The sequence below is a fragment of the Pelophylax lessonae genome, assembly GCF_965119305.1.
Source record: "Pelophylax lessonae genome assembly, contig: HAP1_SCAFFOLD_333, whole genome shotgun sequence".
Taxonomy (NCBI): Eukaryota; Metazoa; Chordata; class Amphibia; order Anura; family Ranidae; genus Pelophylax; species Pelophylax lessonae.
Genome location: NW_028120011.1, coordinates 73417 through 91287, shown reverse-complemented (window position 1 = coordinate 91287; position 17871 = coordinate 73417). Strand labels below are relative to the sequence as shown.

At 45.5% G+C, this 17871-nt stretch overlaps 3 protein-coding genes across 3 annotated transcripts; 2 read left to right on the top strand and 1 right to left on the bottom strand.

The window, feature by feature from the left end:
• On the top strand, positions 1-312 carry LOC309543725 (histone H4; the record flags this gene model as incomplete). Its single annotated transcript, XM_082276174.1, has 1 exon — positions 1-312. The coding sequence occupies one exon, from the start codon at positions 1-3 to the stop codon at positions 310-312; it is 312 nt and encodes a 103-aa protein (XP_082132300.1).
• Positions 313-1829: 1517 nt separating this feature from the next.
• LOC309543723 (histone H2A type 1-like) lies at positions 1830-2222 on the bottom strand (the record flags this gene model as incomplete). The annotated part of the gene is made up of 1 exon (XM_082276172.1): positions 1830-2222. The coding sequence occupies one exon, from the start codon at positions 2220-2222 to the stop codon at positions 1830-1832; it is 393 nt and encodes a 130-aa protein (XP_082132298.1).
• A 325-nt stretch (positions 2223-2547) lies between these two features.
• LOC309543720 (histone H2B 1.1) lies at positions 2548-2928 on the top strand (the record flags this gene model as incomplete). Its single annotated transcript, XM_082276169.1, has 1 exon — positions 2548-2928. One exon carries the CDS (start codon positions 2548-2550, stop codon positions 2926-2928), a length of 381 nt encoding a protein of 126 aa, XP_082132295.1.
• Positions 2929-17871: the final 14943 nt, after the last annotated feature.

The following is a 17871-nucleotide window of genomic DNA, read 5'->3' as shown; positions in this document are numbered from 1 at the left end:
ATGTCTGGTCGCGGTAAAGGAGGAAAGGGTCTGGGGAAAGGAGGCGCTAAGCGCCACAGGAAGGTGCTCCGGGACAACATTCAGGGCATCACCAAACCCGCCATCCGACGTTTGGCCCGCAGAGGGGGTGTCAAGCGCATCTCCGGACTCATCTATGAGGAGACCCGCGGAGTGCTCAAAGTTTTCCTGGAGAATGTCATCCGCGATGCCGTCACCTACACCGAGCACGCCAAGAGGAAGACCGTCACCGCCATGGATGTCGTCTATGCGCTCAAACGCCAGGGCCGCACTCTCTACGGATTCGGAGGCTAAACCCCCAACATCCACCGCTTACCCACTTCACCCCAACAAAGGCCCTTCTCAGGGCCACCCACCTTCTCATACAAAGGGCTGATGATTCACAACTCAGACATGTCATTTCTAGATATTTATCGTGTAACAATAAGAACTTCCGCTAATTGTTTCAGTAAGAAATGGAATGGTGCGATGTCTAGCTGCCCATACACTCTGCTAAACATAAAGCAGATTGAACAATCAGAGATGTAAGAACCGAACAATATTATATGTGGAATCTTATTGGGCGGTCAGTAGATCTATAGGAGATTGTACAGTCAGCACTCGGGGTGATAATCTGAGTGAGGATAATAGTTTATGCTGGAACTGAACCTAAAAGTTAATATTTCATTATGAAAAGAATGGAGCTCACTCATACTGAGATGATTCTAGAAATAGAATGTTTCAAAGATGGAATGTTTGTGAACATTCCGATTGTGATACAGGAAGAAGAAATCTGTGCATCTGCTATATGTACAAATTATATATCAGGAAGAGAGGAGATATAGTTCTACACAGATCTGATAATGAAACATGGAATCCTTTATTTCCCATCATATAGAAAGGTAGAGATCTATGAGAGAAGTCATCTCACTATCATGTTGTGGGGATTCTGCATTCTGAGGACTTAAAAGAGAACATATGTAAATGTTTTACATTATTTAATCTTCAGATTCCTCACTAAGCGGTGAAAATAGAACTATGAAGCGTTGATATTTCTTGGATAAATGTCGGATTTGGCGGTATAATGGGGCTGATTATTTCTCTGTAACGTTCTTCACAATTCAGGCGGGCAAATTTAAAATCTGAGCCAATCAGAGCTGTGGGCGTTCCTTACATCCGCCAGTGATGTCTTTGAATATTTCACAGTAAATGTGATCTGAGGATTCTGTAGTAAAATCAAATCCTAAAACAATGTAACATTTCAATGATTTTTAAACTGCCTGGAATCAGAGGGACCGTTGATGAATGTTCCACAGAAGGGAGATTTTATATCATTCAGTGCCAGATCAGCCAATAAGGGAGGGTTGTAACTTTCCATACTATTCCGGCGGGAAAATTGAGCCAATCACAGTTCTGAACCTTTTTTCTTCCTTTACAGGAGAATCCTGACTTGAATGATATCGGAGTTTCTTGGGAAGATGATGGTTTGGTAATTGCTGATTTGTAGAATGCATTCAGCAGGAATAAAGGATGGGGAATGACGAGGAGTTCCTGGAGGGAGAGGAGAAAACTTTAGAAAGGAGATTCTCCAATAATGAGTTCTTTAGATGTAGGAAATGTTCTCACTACAAGTCCCCGGTATTAGAAGGGTTAATAAGCAAGTTGTTTGCTGTCAGATGTATTTGTAGGAATGAAAAACTTCTTTCCTGCTGAGTGATAGATGTGATTTGTTGTAAGACACAGAATGAGGTAGGAGGCTCTTTGTATGTAGATGTGGGTGGCTCTGAGAAGAGCCTTTGTTGTGTTGGGTGATGTGGTTGAACCGGTGGGGATTACTTGGTCTTGGTGGCCTTGTGGCTCTCGGTCTTCTTGGGCAGCAGCACGGCCTGGATGTTGGGCAGGACTCCTCCCTGGGCGATGGTGACGCCCCCGAGCAGCTTGTTGAGCTCCTCGTCGTTGCGGACAGCCAGCTGGAGGTGTCGGGGGATGATGCGGGTCTTCTTGTTGTCGCGGGCGGCGTTGCCGGCCAGCTCGAGGATCTCAGCGGTGAGATACTCGAGGACGGCGGCCAGATAGACGGGAGCTCCGGCCCCGACCCGCTCGGCATAGTTACCCTTCCTGAGCAGGCGGTGAACACGACCGACTGGGAACTGCAGACCAGCCCGGGATGATCGGGTCTTGGCCTTAGCCCGAACCTTTCCTCCTTGTTTGCCGCGGCCAGACATGATTCTGTGATATTGGAGCTCTCAAAGAGATGTGAATGGCTGGAGCCGCTCCCTTTCCTGTTATACGCTGAATGATATGACGTCTTGCCTTATGATTGGCCACGTTTGAAACCAGCCAATACTCTGTAGGTTTGTATCTAAACCAATCATTAACTGAGGAAAGAAAACATGACGTCACTGCCCATCACATGGCTGAGTCTTCCAATAGAAGAGTGAGGAGGGAGGAGGCTCATTTGCATAGGACCGCCTATATAAGCAGCACATGAGGGCGGCGCCAGCACACTTTTCTCTTCTCAGAGCGGAGGAAATATTCTTCTTATCCCTTATGCCTGAACCAGCCAAGTCCGCCCCGGCGCCCAAGAAGGGCTCCAAGAAAGCCGTGACCAAGAGCCAGAAGAAGGACGGCAAGAAGCGGAGGAAGAGCAGGAAGGAGAGTTATGCCATCTACGTCTACAAGGTGCTCAAGCAGGTCCACCCCGACACCGGCATCTCCTCCAAGGCCATGAGCATCATGAACTCCTTCGTCAATGACATCTTCGAGCGCATCGCCGGCGAAGCTTCCCGCCTGGCTCATTACAACAAGCGCTCCACCATCACCTCCCGGGAGATACAGACCGCCGTCCGCCTCCTCCTGCCCGGAGAGCTGGCCAAGCACGCCGTCTCCGAGGGCACCAAGGCCGTCACCAAGTACACCAGCGCCAAGTAATACCCCTCCCCCACCCATCACCCCAACAACACACAAAGGCTCTTCTAAGAGCCACCCACATACTACACAACCGAGCTGTCATACAATCTTCATGTATCGTACAATGTATTACCTTTACAAGTTTTAGCTGTCCGGATAACAGAAAATAAACTCAAAATAACATCATTAATAATCTTGAGATGAGAAGTAGGTCGGTCAGACTGGAAGGGGAATGAATAAAACCTTCCTTCTAATCTCATCCTTCTTTATTGCAGAGATCGTCTCCCCTCTCTGGCTCTATACATTTCCTATTCCTCGCCTTGTACTGCACACACCCAACTGCTCTAATCACTTCTGCTACATTGTTACAATGAAAGATTCTCCGCAATCTCCCGCCTTACATTGTTCCTTTATCTAAATATAATTTGGGGAGATCGTGGAGCTTTTATTCCGCAACACAATGGGGGATAGAAGCAAGAAAAGTGAAACATTGTATCTGCTCAGTCATCTCAGATCGGCTAATCCGACACTGACAATTATTCATAGAAAATATCACTCTTTCCGGGACGGTCCCTTCAATTCCAGGAAATAAATATGTAGAAATATTATTGTTCTGTTTTGATTTTGCACATCAGAATACAGAATTGCTCTGTTATTGGATGTTTGTTATAGAGATCTATGAAAAGTCTACGGAACAAATCTTTTCCAGGCTGAAAACTGAGAAAATTTTCGAATAGAATTCTTTGGATCCTCATGAAGACATCGCTGACTAATGAAGGCTGATAATGAAACCGCTCACAGTTCTGATTGGCTTAGATCTAAAATAGCGATTTTCAAATTTCCCGCCTGAATTGTGAAAACGTTACAGACAAATAATCAGCCCCGTTATAACATCAAATCCCACACTGAGATCATCAGATGAGATATTTATCCGAGAAGTATCTTTAACACTTTATTTTCAGGCAGATTCATTGATTAGTACAGAATAAACTGAAATAGAATTGGAAGATTATAGAATAATGTAAAGCATTTCCATATGTTCTCAGAATGCAAAATCCCCACCACTGCTACATACAGAACATGATAGTGAGGCGACTTCTCTCATAGATCTCTACCTTTCTATGTGATTGGAAATCAAGTATTACATGTTTCATTATCAGATCTGTATATGATCGGGGAACTGGTCGATAATTAATGTTTCATCTTTCAGACATGACATGTAGGCGTTACGGATTTCCCCCCTACATCCTAAAATAAACGAAAAGTGAAAGGACTGGTAGAAATCTGTAGTAATCATGACACTGCCAGATAAATATATACAACGAATCAATAAACACAGTTGTTTCATTTCAGTCCATTCTTTGTAACTAGAAATCAGAAAAATGTTAACAATGTGTCTAAGTAAGTTAAATTCTCTGCAGAGTATTGAATGGCTGTGACCCCGCCCCTTCCATCAGGTCAGCTTTTTTTTACAGTAATATTGTATAAATATGAAATTGTTATGATGTGTGACAGACGAATGTTTTCTGTGTAATCTCCAAGGAAGAATAGCGCCAAATATGAACAGGGAATGGATGAAGAGAGGATTTCTGTACACTTCACTGTTTCCTTCATTTCTGTTACTTGTGCAAGTAAAGTCTTCTTCTATTTATTGTTGTAGTCCCACCCCTCCCCCATATAATGTGAAAAATAAAATTAGGGTAATGCGAATTTTACTGACCCTACAACAGCTCCAGAATAGGTGGAAAGAAAATCAATCAATGTTGTCTCCATCAGATCATCACAAATATGTTTAAAAACGGCAAATTGTATTGCAGTTAGTGCTGAGCTCCGACTATGTCACCCCGGAGTCATCTACTGATCCATCAAACGTTTCTCTGCGCCTTATCATTGGATTATGGGTCCCATATCCCAACAATGTGTCTAATCTAAAGGATGGAGGGCAATGGACACCAAGGAGATCACCTGCTTATCTAAACTCACATCAATTCAATGTGTTATATTAAACTTTAAAATCATATAAAAAAACGTAATTGCTGTTAGGACGGACAGGTGTCATTATAGCACATTGTCCCCCCACCCGGATCACAATTTTCGGTGTCTAATTATACAATCAGATCTCCCAAACATGTATGTCTGACTCCATCTTAAAAAGAAGTGGGTGACTCTGAGAAGATCCGTCGGGTTTGGTAATATAAAATAAAAATGATTGGGTTTACTTGGCGGGCTTGTGGCAGTAATATTCGAGGATTTTACCGCTTTGGTGGAAATATTTGGAAGCTGAAAACCGACCCAAGTGACGTCATTTTGGAGGAAGATGAACAGATCTATGAATAGAACTTCTACAATGTCGGCTTTAGCGGTATAATGCGGCTGAATCTTCCTAACGGCCAGTAGAATTATGGCGGGAGATTTAAATATAGCAACTCGGAGCCATCATAGGCGTGGTCTATTAATAGCAAAGAGGGGAAATAATTTCTGGAAATATGGAATACAATGTGTTCTGACATTGGAGCTCTATGTAGGTGTGCGTGGTTTTGGTTGGAGGAGTTTAGCGGTGAGAAAGATTGGAGAGATGAGAGAATGATGTCCTGTGATCACATTTCCCCTCATTACTATTCACCTGTATTACAAGTCTGAGTGTTAATAATAAGAAGACAAAGTGTTTGCCTTTAGAGTGCCATTTACCTGACAGTAATAATACAATTTATCACATTAATAAAAGATATCCTTATTTAAAAATAGAAATAAATACTGCGTATGTCCGGCTCTTTGTACAGAGATGTGGGTGACACGTTTGTGAGGCTTCAATAAATATATAATAGTCATAATAATTTATTTCTATATATTCTATATTTTTTGCGGAGATCATCTCCACTTTCTGGCCATTTCCTATTCATCTCTTGGTACTGCACACACCGAAGTGTTGTACCTAGAATGACCGCAAGGTGGCAGAGCTTACTAAACTCTCATGCCTCACTCAAGCATTGCTACTATAAAAGATTCTCCACAATCTCCCGCCATAAAATTGTTACTTTGTATTTGGGAAGCTCGTGGAGCTCTTAACTCGCAATACAATGGGGATAGAAGCAAGAAAAACGAAACATTGTATCTACTCGGTCAGCCCAGTCAAATCTTTGTCTATTTGTATCTATTTAAAGAATCAGCAACAGATCAATGTACATAGCTAAATCCATGAGCTGCCTGATAGGTAAATGACACAAATATGTACAAAGTATCAGCTACATACAAATCTGATTACAATAATATCACCTCGGATAACAGTCCTTTATAGAAGTTAGAAGTAGAAAATTATTCCACGGAAATGTTTAGTGCATTTATTGGTGAAGTTACATATAATCTCCAATCCTGGACCCCCCTCCTTCACTCCATAACTCCCGAACATCACATAACCTCGGAGCTGAACAACAAACCTTATTAAATGCTCTTGGACCAAGGCTGGAAAATTAAAAAGTGCCCTTTTTAAATGTATAATTATTTATTTGTTATTTTTGTATTTAGATTTTTAAGTGCTTCAGAATAAAAATGAATGTTTGAATTTAGTCAACTAGAAAAATAAAACCGCTGAACACCCCCCCCCCCAAGAAAAAACAAACAAAAAAAAAACAAAAACAAAACACAAATGCATCAATTTTGCACCTTTAAAGCAGGTGCACCCACCAAGTAATGGAATCTTCAACAAGTGGTGTTTGAACCAATAATGTGTTAGTTTATAGACACTATTTAAGCAGCAAACGATATATTGCTGCTAACATTAATAGGTTACATCTGAATCAGGGCCATCTCACTGAATGGGCATGCTGGGCAGTTGCCAAGGGGCCCCACTTGCCCAGCACTAGTCCCAATTCCCATGTGCATCCCACCGCCAACCTTAACAGGTGGCAAGCGCCTGTCGTCCCTGCACTGCTGTTAGGCCACTTGGGCCGTGGAGAGGGAGCCCACAACTGCAGGAATGCCTGTCTACCTCCACTGGAACTGTTTGTGTTCACCAGACCCAGCCGCTGAACTTGGAAGCTGTCATTAGCCTGGCACTACTGTACCACTAAATATTGCCTTATCGATAATTTGCATTTTTATTCTCGTGGGTGATTGTGTAGGCGGTGCCCCAGTGCGCTGCATTGCCTGAGGCCCTTTAATGCTCTTAAGATGGCACTGATCCAAATTTCACATGTCAGAATTTAAAGTCCACAATAAAGTGACAGTACTCTAATAGTACTCAGTGGGCTTTGTATAGAATACACTGACTGGAAACATCAGGCTGTAAAGTAGTTGAGACAGCACTGATGAGGTCTATACTTAGACATACCTTTCCACTGTCCTTCTGTACTCAGTTAACAGCTCTTGATAGCCCTTCTCAAACTGTTCATGCCCTGTTTTCAGATCTATTAGGTTCATCTGGTCTGTAAGCTCCTCTGGTTTTAAGCATCTCCTCAGCTTGACCATTTCTCTCAGATTTTTCTTAAATGGGCCAACAACTATCTTTGTGATGTCTAGTCTGTAAGGCCTGGATTTTTCAGGATCACTCATGCACAAAGCTGAATAATTTCTTACACACATCTTGCAAGTTTTTTTTTTTTTTTTTTTTTTTAAATTGAAAAAAGACGTGTTTTAGGCCGAAAAAAACAGTGGTGCATCCGGCGGTTAAATAATTATTTCCAATATATAGCAGTTTACCAATGCATTTGTGGATTTTGGTGACCAAATCTGTGTTCTGGGTCCCCAAATCTGGTGTCCATACATAGCATAAATATATACTGTTAATGTACAGCAGTTAAAAGCTGCATTTTGGGGTGTTATTAAAAAAAGTCGCGTTTTAGGCCGAAAAAACAGTTGTGCACCTGGCATATAAATAATTAATTTCAATTTTACAGCAGTGAAATACACATTTTCTGTATTTTATTACAGAAATACTTGTTCTTGTTCCACAAACCACTTGTGCATACAGCGTACATTTATTATTATTATTATTATTTTTTACATTTCTGCATAGAAATTGAGAATCATTGTATTTTGGGCTCTAAAAACATTAGGCTGGGTCCACAGAGCATTTTTATGACACGGGCACTGCCTTAGTGAACATAATTGTTGACTACTGCCAGGTAAATTGACACCGGAGAGAGACCAATCTTTCAGCTTGGTGGGTGAATGCAAATAATGAGGAGAACATCAAATAAGGGACGTGGGTATGGTCGTGGTGGTGTTGGTGGAACTCCTGTTTCTGGTAGAGGACGTGGCCGTTCAGTGCCAACTACCGCTCCAAGTCAAACACCTTCCTCTAGTGAGAGTAGGCGACAGAATCTGCAGCGTTATTTGATAGGCCCAAATGCCGCTCTATGGATGGTGAAGCCAGAACATGTACACCCGATAGTAGATTGGGTAGCTGATAGTGTTGAGCGAACACGGACTGTATTATTCGTGTTCGTACCGAATAATTGGATTTTTGTTACCCGAACACGAACACGGACACTTTACTGTATATTCGGGTAAAAATCCGTGTTCGGTCGTTTTATTTCCGGGTTTTGCATGCTTTGGCGCTCTTTTCATGGCGGGCTTTCAACAGCCAATCAACAATTGTTTAACTGGTGTGCCTTAAGCCATCCCAGCCATGCCTGCAAATGTCTCAGTAGCTGTGATTGGCCGTCTGAAGCATGTGACCAAGTCTTTATAAGTTCGAGGCAGCCGCAGCGGCATCATTATGCTGCTTAGATCAGGGACAGAGCACACATCAACGTGCTGGCTGCTGATTAGGGAAAGATAGGCAGGAAAAAACCATTTGTGTCCGAATAGAATTGAGGGACAGGTCGGAGTGTTTAGGCAGGGCGAGTTGTAGGCATTTTAGGGATAGAGTCTGCTGAATTATAGGGTCAGTGTCTTCTGCAAACTACAATCGATATTGCTGTGTGGGGGGTGGGGTCTGCACTCAATCCTGATCTACGATCTCTTCTCAATCCTGTTAGGGAGAGGCTGCTGCTGAATTTTAGGGTCAGAGTGTTCTACAAACTACAATCGATATTGCTGTGTGGGGTGGGGTCTGCACTTAGTTCTCCTGATCTACGATCTCTTCTCAATCCTGTTAGGGACAGAGTCTGCTGAATTTTAGGGAAACTGTGTTCTACAAACTACAATCGATATTGCTGTGTGGTGTGGGATAGGAGATAGGCAGGTGTCAGTGATCCACATCCATTTTTCTGTGTGTGGGCTGCAGTGAACACAATCTTTTTGGGGTGCAGTGAACACAATCCTTTTGGAGTGCAGTGAACAAAATCTTTGCGGGGTGCAGTGAACAAAACCTTTGTGGGGGTACAGTGAACACAATCTTTGTGGGGTGCAGTGAACAAAACCTTTGTGGGGTACAGTGAACACAATCTTTGTGGGGTGCAGTGAACACAATCTTTGTGGGGTGCAGTGAACAAAACCTTTGTGGGGTACAGTGAACACAATCTTTGTGGGGTGCAGTGAACAAAACCTTTGTGGGGTACAGTGAACAAAATCTTTGGGGGGTACAGTGAACACAATTTTTGTGGGGTGCAGTGAACAAAACCTTTGTGGGGTACAGTGAACACAATATTTGTGGGGTGCAGTGAACAAAACCTTTGTGGGGTACAGTGAACACAACCTTTTTGGGGTGCAGTGAAGACAATCCTTTTGGAGTGCAGTGAACACAATCTTTGTGGGGTGCAGTGAACAAAACCTTTGTGGGGTACAGTGAACACAATCTTTGTGGGGTACAGTGAACACAATCTTTGTGGGGTACAGTGAACACAATCTCATACTTCTGAAGCTTTGAGGGTGCTGCCTGTTCTATACTCCTCCTCCTCCTCCTCATCCATCCTTTTAGGTGTACAAACAATAGTAATTGGGGCCTAGTGTGCTTCTGTACGTGTGAAAAACATACACTTTTTTTTGATCATATTTCCTATTCCGCTATTCTATAAAAACCTTTGGGGCTCAATTAAATTGCGGAATAGTCTGTGTCGGTACGTGTGAGATCCACCTTTCCAAGTTTTTGGGGTTCATCTCATACTTCTGAAGCTTTGAGGGTGCTGCCTGTTCTATACTCCTCCTCCTCCTCCTCCTCATCCATCCTTTTAGGTGTACAAACAATAGTAATTGGGGCCTAGTGTGCTTCTGTACGTGTGAAAAACATACACTTTTTTTTGATCATATTTCCTATTCCGCTATTCAATAAAAACCTTTGGGGCTCAATTAAATTGCGGAATAGTCTGTGTCGGTACGTGTGAGATCCACCTTTCCAAGTTTTTGGGGTTCATCTCATACTTCTGAAGCTTTGAGGGTGCTGCCTGTTCTATACTCCTCCTCCTCCTCCTCCTCATCCATCCTTTTAGGTGTACAAACAATAGTAATTGGGGCCTAGTGTGCTTCTGTACGTGTGAAAAACATACACTTTTTTTTGATCATATTTCCTATTCCGCTATTCAATAAAAACCTTTGGGGCTCAATTAAATTGCGGAATAGTCTGTGTCGGTACGTGTGAGATCCACCTTTCCATGTTTTTGGGGTTCATCTCATACTTCTGAAGCTTTGAGGGTGCTGCCTGTTCTATACTCCTCCTACTCCTCCTCCTCATCCATCCTTTTAGGTGTACAAACAAATAGTAATTGGGGCCTAGTGTGCTTCTGTACGTGTGAAAAACATACACTTTTTTTTGATCATATTTCCTATTCCGCTATTCAATAAAAACCTTTGGGGCTCAATTAAATTGCGGAATAGTCTGTGTCGGTACGTGTGAGATCCACCTTTCCAAGTTTTTGGGGTTCATCTCATACTTCTGAAGCTTTGAGGGTGCTGCCTGTTCTATACTCCTCCTACTCCTCCTCCTCATCCATCCTTTTAGGTGTACAAACAATAGTAATTGGGGCCTAGTGTGCTTCTGTACGTGTGAAAAACATACACTTTTTTTTATCATATTTCCTATTCCGCTATTCAATAAAAACCTTTGGGGCTCAATTAAATTGCGGAATAGTCTGTGTCGGTACGTGTGAGATCCACCTTTCCAAGTTTTTGGGGTTCATCTCATACTTCTGAAGCTTTGAGGGTGCTGCCTGTTCTATACTCCTCCTCTTCCTCATCCATCCTTTTAGGTGTACAAACAATAGTAATTGGGGCCTAGTGTGCTTCTGTACGTGTGAAAAACATACACTTTTTTTTGATCATATTTCCTATTCCGCTATTCAATAAAAACCTTTGGGGCTCAATTAAATTGCGGAATAGTCTGTGTCGGTACGTGTGAGATCCACCTTTCCAAGTTTTTGGGGTTCATCTCATACTTCTGAAGCTTTGAGGGTGCTACCTGTTCTATACTCCTCCTCCTCCTCCTCCTCCTCCTCATCCATCCTTTTAGGTGTACAAACAATAGTAATTGGGGCCTAGTGTGCTTCTGTACGTGTGAAAAACATACACTTTTTTTTGATCATATTTCCTATTCCGCTATTCAATAAAAACCTTTGGGGCTCAATTAAATTGCGGAATAGTCTGTGTCGGTACGTGTGAGATCCACCTTTCCAAGTTTTTGGGGTTCATCTCATACTTCTGAAGCTTTGAGGGTGCTGCCTGTTCTATACTCCTCCTCCTCCTCCTCCTCATCCATCCTTTTAGGTGTACAAACAATAGTAATTGGGGCCTAGTGTGCTTCTGTACGTGTGAAAAACATACACTTTTTTTTGATCATATTTCCTATTCCGCTATTCAATAAAAACCTTTGTGGCTCAATTAAATTGCGGAATAGTCTGTGTCGGTACGTGTGAGATCCACCTTTCCAAGTTTTTGGGGTTCATCTCATACTTCTGAAGATTTGAGGGTGCTGCCTGTTCCATACTCCTCTTCCTCATCCTCCCTTTAGGGTAGGAAAAAATGTAATCGGGCCTAGTCTGTGTTTGTACGTGTGAGATACACAGTTTTTTATCCTATTCCGCTATTCAATACACACCCTTTTGGTGTAAAAAACATTAAATTGCGGCATAGTTTGCATATTTGACATTTGCATATATTGTGCCTTGTTGCGCTGTTTTGAGTACTCCACCAACATGGCCAGTGGCAATGACGCCGTTCTCAGCTTAACTATCCCACTTCTATGCCTCCTTGAAAAAACAATTCGGGCGATGATGGAAGAGGATGTGGCACAGGATGAGGAGGAGGAGGAGGAGGATGAAGAGGTAACATTTCAAAGGCTTTCAGGGCAGTCATTCGCAAGGGGCTCCGAGGGTGGGTTCCTGCACACACAAACGCCAGGGACACAATTGTCCAGCAGGGGCACAGTTCTGGAGGATGAGGAGGATGAGGAGGAGGAGGAGCTGGAGGAGGAGATGGAACCATGTTCACAGCAGGGTGGCACCCAGGCCAGCTCATGGCCATCACTGGTGCGTGGCTGGGGGGATACAGAGGACACGGACGATACACCTCCCACAGAGGACAGCCTTTCGTCGCCTCTGGGCAGCCTGGCACACATGAGCGATTACATGCTGCAGTGTCTCCACAACGACCGCTGAGTTGCCCACATTCTAACTTGTGCTGATTACTGGGTGGCCACGCTGCTGGATCCCCGTTACAAGGACAACGTACCGTCCTTAATTCACTCACTGGAGCGCGATCGCAAGATGCGCGAGTACAAGCGCACACTGGTAGATGCGATGCTGCTGGCATTCCCATCTGACAGCGGGGCCACAGTGGAAGCACAAGGCAGAGGAGGAGGAGGAGGAGGTCGCCAACTCAACCAGGGCACCGCCAGCACCTCAGAAGGCAGGGTTAGCATGGCCGAAATGTGGAAAAGCTTTGTCAGCACGCCACAACAAACAGCAGCACCAGCAGCTCAGATGGAACGTCTTAGCAGGAGGCAGCATTTTACCAACATGGTGGAGCAGTATGTGTGCACACGCCTACATGTAGTGAATGAGGGGTCTGCCCCCTTCAACTTCTGGGTCTCCAAATTGGGCACATGGCCTGAGCTTGCCCTTTACGCCTTGGAGGTGCTGGCGTGCCCTGCAGCCAGTGTATTATCTGAACGGGTATTTAGCACGGCTGGGGGTGTTATAACAGACAAGCGCATCCGCCTGTCCAGAGACAATGTGGACAAGCTCACGTTCATTAAAATGAACCAGGCATGGATCCCACGGGACTTTTCCGTACCTTGTGCAGAATAGCAATGGATACCGACCTTACCCAGCCATTGTTCCATTTTTGCTCTTTCTAACTCTTTTGGGGTGTACCCTCATTTAAAATTTGTGAAAAGAAGCAGTGTTGGCTACCTCGTCCTCCTCCTCAGGGCCAGATTAACGTAGGGGCTATTGGAGCTGCAGCTCCATGCAGGCCCCTACCTTTTATATAGGCCCCGGGTTGGCCATATTCACTGTGACCGCTCTTCTGTCACTTGTAAACACAGAAGTCTGGCTTCTATGCTCGCTTCCCCAGGCAGCACCCTCAGAACCTCCCCACACAGCGCGAAGGCCGGACAAGGAGGGACAGTTGCCGATGCATGGATGTGTTTATGGGCTTCAGAGACAGCATCCCATGTTGAATTAGGCATGCATGGCTGCACCCTTCCTCCTCTGGGTGCATGCCAAGGCACGGCCCTTAAGGCCCTTCAAAATCCTCAGCACCAAGACCATGATGCTCTTAATCCGGCCCTGGTCCTCCTCCACCGCCGCTTCCACCTACACCGCCCATAGGTGTGCGCAGCCTATTGCATTAGGGTGTGCACCCCAAAGTTGAAATACACATGCATGTGTTTGCCTACATGTACATGGCCCCGATACATTACTCTCCCTGCTGGCAAAGAGAAATAGAGCAGAGCAGGTGCGAGGGAGATCTTTCCCATCTCCTCACTGGCAAACAGAGCGATAATGCTATGTGCCCTAGGTGATTAGGGTGTGCCCAGGTACACCAGGCACACCCTGTGCGCACGCCTATGACACCGCCACATCCACCACCACCTCAACCTCCCTCCTACTCCTTATGGGCCTCGTCCTTCAGAGATGAAGAACATTGTTTTATTTTTCTGTTTTTTTTTTTGTTGTTTTAAGTTATTTCCCTATCCACATTTGTTTGCAGAGCACTTGCCATGCTCTTAACTACGTTTTGCTGCCATTTGCAGCACTCTAGCCCTTTCCATTGGTGTTTTAGAGCCATTTTAGTGCCTTAAAGTTTGGGTCCCCATTGACTTCAATGGGGTTCGGTGTCCGGGAAAAGTTTGGTAAAAGTCCGGGACACGGACCCGGACTTTTTTTTTTTAAAGTTCGGCCGAACCCGTCGAACACGGACATCTAGGTGTCCGCTCAACCCTAGTAGCTGACAGTGCCTCCAGTTCCTTCACAGTATCTAACACCCAGTCATCTGCAGAAAGCTCAGAGTTGGCACCTGCAGCTCATGCCCATCAGTCTTCCACCTCACTCCCTTGCAAATCAGCCAAGCAGTCAGAGCCCCAAATCATGCAGGAAAGTCGTATGCTTTTTGATGACTCTGTTGCCAGGGTTTTTGCTGAACCACTTTTGTTGCATGATAAGGACATGGGAATATCTTCACAAAACGCCTCTGATGATGACGAAACACAGGTGCCAACTGCTGAGGCTTTCTGCAATGTGCAGACTGACGAGAAGGGGAGGGGTCATGAATGGGTGGAAGATGATGTGGAGGATGATGAAGTCCTAGACCCAGACTGGACTGAAGGTTGTGGTAGTGAGGCGTGCAGTTATGAGGAAGAGGCAGTGGTCGCACAGAGGCAACAGCACGGCAAAAGAGGGAGCAGGGTGCAAAAGTGCAGCGGGCATTCCAGAGACAGTACGCCTGCTACTGTCCACCGCACCCAGGCACCAAGTACACCAAGGCCTGCTCCAAGGAGTTCATTGGCATGGCAGTTCTTCACACAATGCCCTGACGACAAGAGATGAGTGGTTTGCATGTTGTGCCATCAGAGCCTGAAGCGAGGCATAAACGTTCTTAACCTGAGCACAACCTCAATGACCAGGCATCTACATGCAAATCATGAACTGCATTGGAGTAAACACCTTAAAAACAAGGAACTCTCTCATGCTCCTCCTGCTCCCTCTTCTGCTGCTGCCCCGTCCTCTCCCTCCACCTCTGGCGTCACCGTGACACCTGGCGACCAGCAAACAGAGGATGTTCCACTAACACCACCACATACGACACCATCACCAAGCATCTCCAACATGTCACACGGCAGCATTCAGCTGTCAATCTCCCAAACATTGGAGAGAAGGAGGAAATACCCACCTACCCACCCTAAAGCCCTGGCCCTGAATGCCAGCATTTCAAAATTACTGGCCTTTGAAATGCTGTCATTCCGTCTGGTGGAGACGGACTGTTTCAAACAGCTGATGGCGGTGGCTGTCCCCCAGTATGTTGTTCCCAACCGCCACAAAATTTCCAGGCGAGCCGCCCCTTCCCTGCACAACCAAGTGGAGGATAAAATCAAGTGTGCGCTATGCAACGCCATCTGTGGCAAGGTCCACATAACCACAGACACATGGACCAGTAATCACAGCCAGGGTTGCTATATCTCCCTAACTGCACACTGGGTAATTGTAGTGGCAGCTGGGCCCGAGGCGGATGGCGGTTTTGTGCATGTCCTTCCACCACCGAGGATCGCAGGGCATTATTTGTTGCATCCTGTTGCTTCCTCCTCCTACTCCACATCATCCTCCTCCTCCTCCTACTCCTCATATACCACCCCCACATCCGGTCATCGAAAGAACCTCACCCCCAAATTCAACACAGCCCAGGGTAAACGTCAGCAGGCGATTTTAAAACTCATGTGTTTGGCTGACAAACCGCACACCACTCACCGCACAGGAGCTTTGGAGGGGCATAGAACAGCAGACTGCTGACTGGTTGCTGCCGCTGAGCCTCAAGCCCGGCCTGGTGGGATGTGATAATGGGTGAAATCTCGTTGCAGCTCTGGGACTAGCCGGTTTGACGCACATCCCTTGCCTGGCGCATGTTCTGAATCTGGTGGTGCAGAAGTTTCTTAAAAACTACCCAGACATGTCAGAGCTGCTGCTGAAAGTGTGGTCCATATGTACGCACATTAGCCCACATGGGTCTACCTGACAGCTAATTACGTAGCATTCTGTGGCTGAAGGTACATTAGGCATTCACACAGTATATACAGAAGCAAGTGTCGGCCTGTATAGGCTGCAAAAATTATCTCACATGGTTTGAACTGACAGTAAAAAACTTAGTTTTTGATGGCTAGAGGTACGGTAGGCATTCACAGTACACAGAACTGTAAGTGTCGGACTGTATAGGCTCCAAAAATTAGCTCACATGGTTTGAACTGACAGCAAAAAACGTAGTTTTTGATGGCTAGAGGTATGGTAGGCGTTCACAGTACACAGAACCGTAAGTGTCGGCCGTTATAGGCTCCAAAAATTAGCTCACATGGTTTGAACTGACAGCAAAGAACTTAGTATTTGGTGGCTGGAGGTACATTAGGCATTCAAAGAAAAAAATAATTGCTGGCCCTGAAAGGCCCCCAAAATAGCCATTCAATGGACATGAAATGCCTTTTAATGCCGCTGTATGTAGCGAAGCCAAGGACCAGGAATTGTTGTGGGTGGAGAAATTTCGATGTAACCTGGTCTACTGGTCACATGTGTTGAATTCCTCAGAGATCCATGCCTCATTCATTTTTATAAATGTAAGGTAGTCTACACTGTCATGAGCTAGGCGAGTGCGCTTATCGGTCCCGATCCCCCCTGCTGCGCTGAACGTCCTTTCGGACAGGACACTGGATGGGGGGCAAGCCAACATTTCCATTGCAAATTGTGCAAGCTCTGGCCAGAGGTCAAGCCTGCCCACCCAGTAGTCCAGGGGTTCATCACTCCTCAGAGCGTCCACATCGGCCGTTAACCCGATGTAGTCGGACACCTGTCGGTCTAGGCGTTCCCTCATGCTGAATCGGGAGTACAGCTATCAATGGTTCGGCTGAAAGAAGGATCTCATATCTGAAGTGACCAAGACATCTTCCAACTGCCCTCTTCTTGCAGGCGCTGTTGGATTGTTACCCGCAACTGTCTCTCTGTGACTGGAAATTCCTCTGCCAGCGCACGGAAAAGCAGAATGCAGCATTTCCCGCAGCAAGGCCTGGAAGTGCTGCATTCTGACCGCCCTCTGTGATTGTGGTAACATTTCCGCCATTTTGTGTTTGTACCGGGGGTCTAAGTACGTTGACACCCAGTACATGGTCCCTGACCTTTTTTGCATTTTATACGGGGGTCCCCCTTAAAACGCTGCAGCATGTAGGCCCCCATTCCCACTAAACTGGAAGTGGTATAGTGGCCTGCTTCCAGCTCATCATCCAGGATAATGTCATCCTCGTTCTCCTCCCCCCATCCACGGATAACACCAGGGAACCCAGAAAGGTTTAAAGCATGCTCTTCTTGCTCCTCCTCATCCCCCCCAGCACCATCCTCCTCCTCTGACTCCTTTTCAGACTCCTGCTGTTGATTTGTCTCAGATGGAGTAGCACCCCCTGGGAATTCATTCAACATTGCGACTTCCTGATCTTCCTGCCCCTGCTCCTCGACGGCTTGATCAATGACACAACACAGTGCACGCTCCAGAAAGAAGGCGTAAGGTATTATGTCACTTATGGTGCCCTGGCCATGACTGATCAGTTTGGTGATCTCATTGAATGGCCACAGAAGTCTGCATGCGTCCCGCATGAGCAGCCACTGGCGAGGTGAGAAAAAACCCAAGCTCCCCAAAACCTGTCTTGCCGCCGAGTTCGAACAGATAGTCATTAATTACAAGTTTCTGCTGGAGCAGCCTATCGAGCATATGCAACGTTGAGTTCCATTGTGTCGGGCAGTCACAAATAAGACGCCTGAGGGGCAGGTTGTGTCGCCACTGAATCTCAGCAAGGCGAGCCATGGCTGTGTAAGATCTTCGGAAATGGCCCGAGATTTTCCT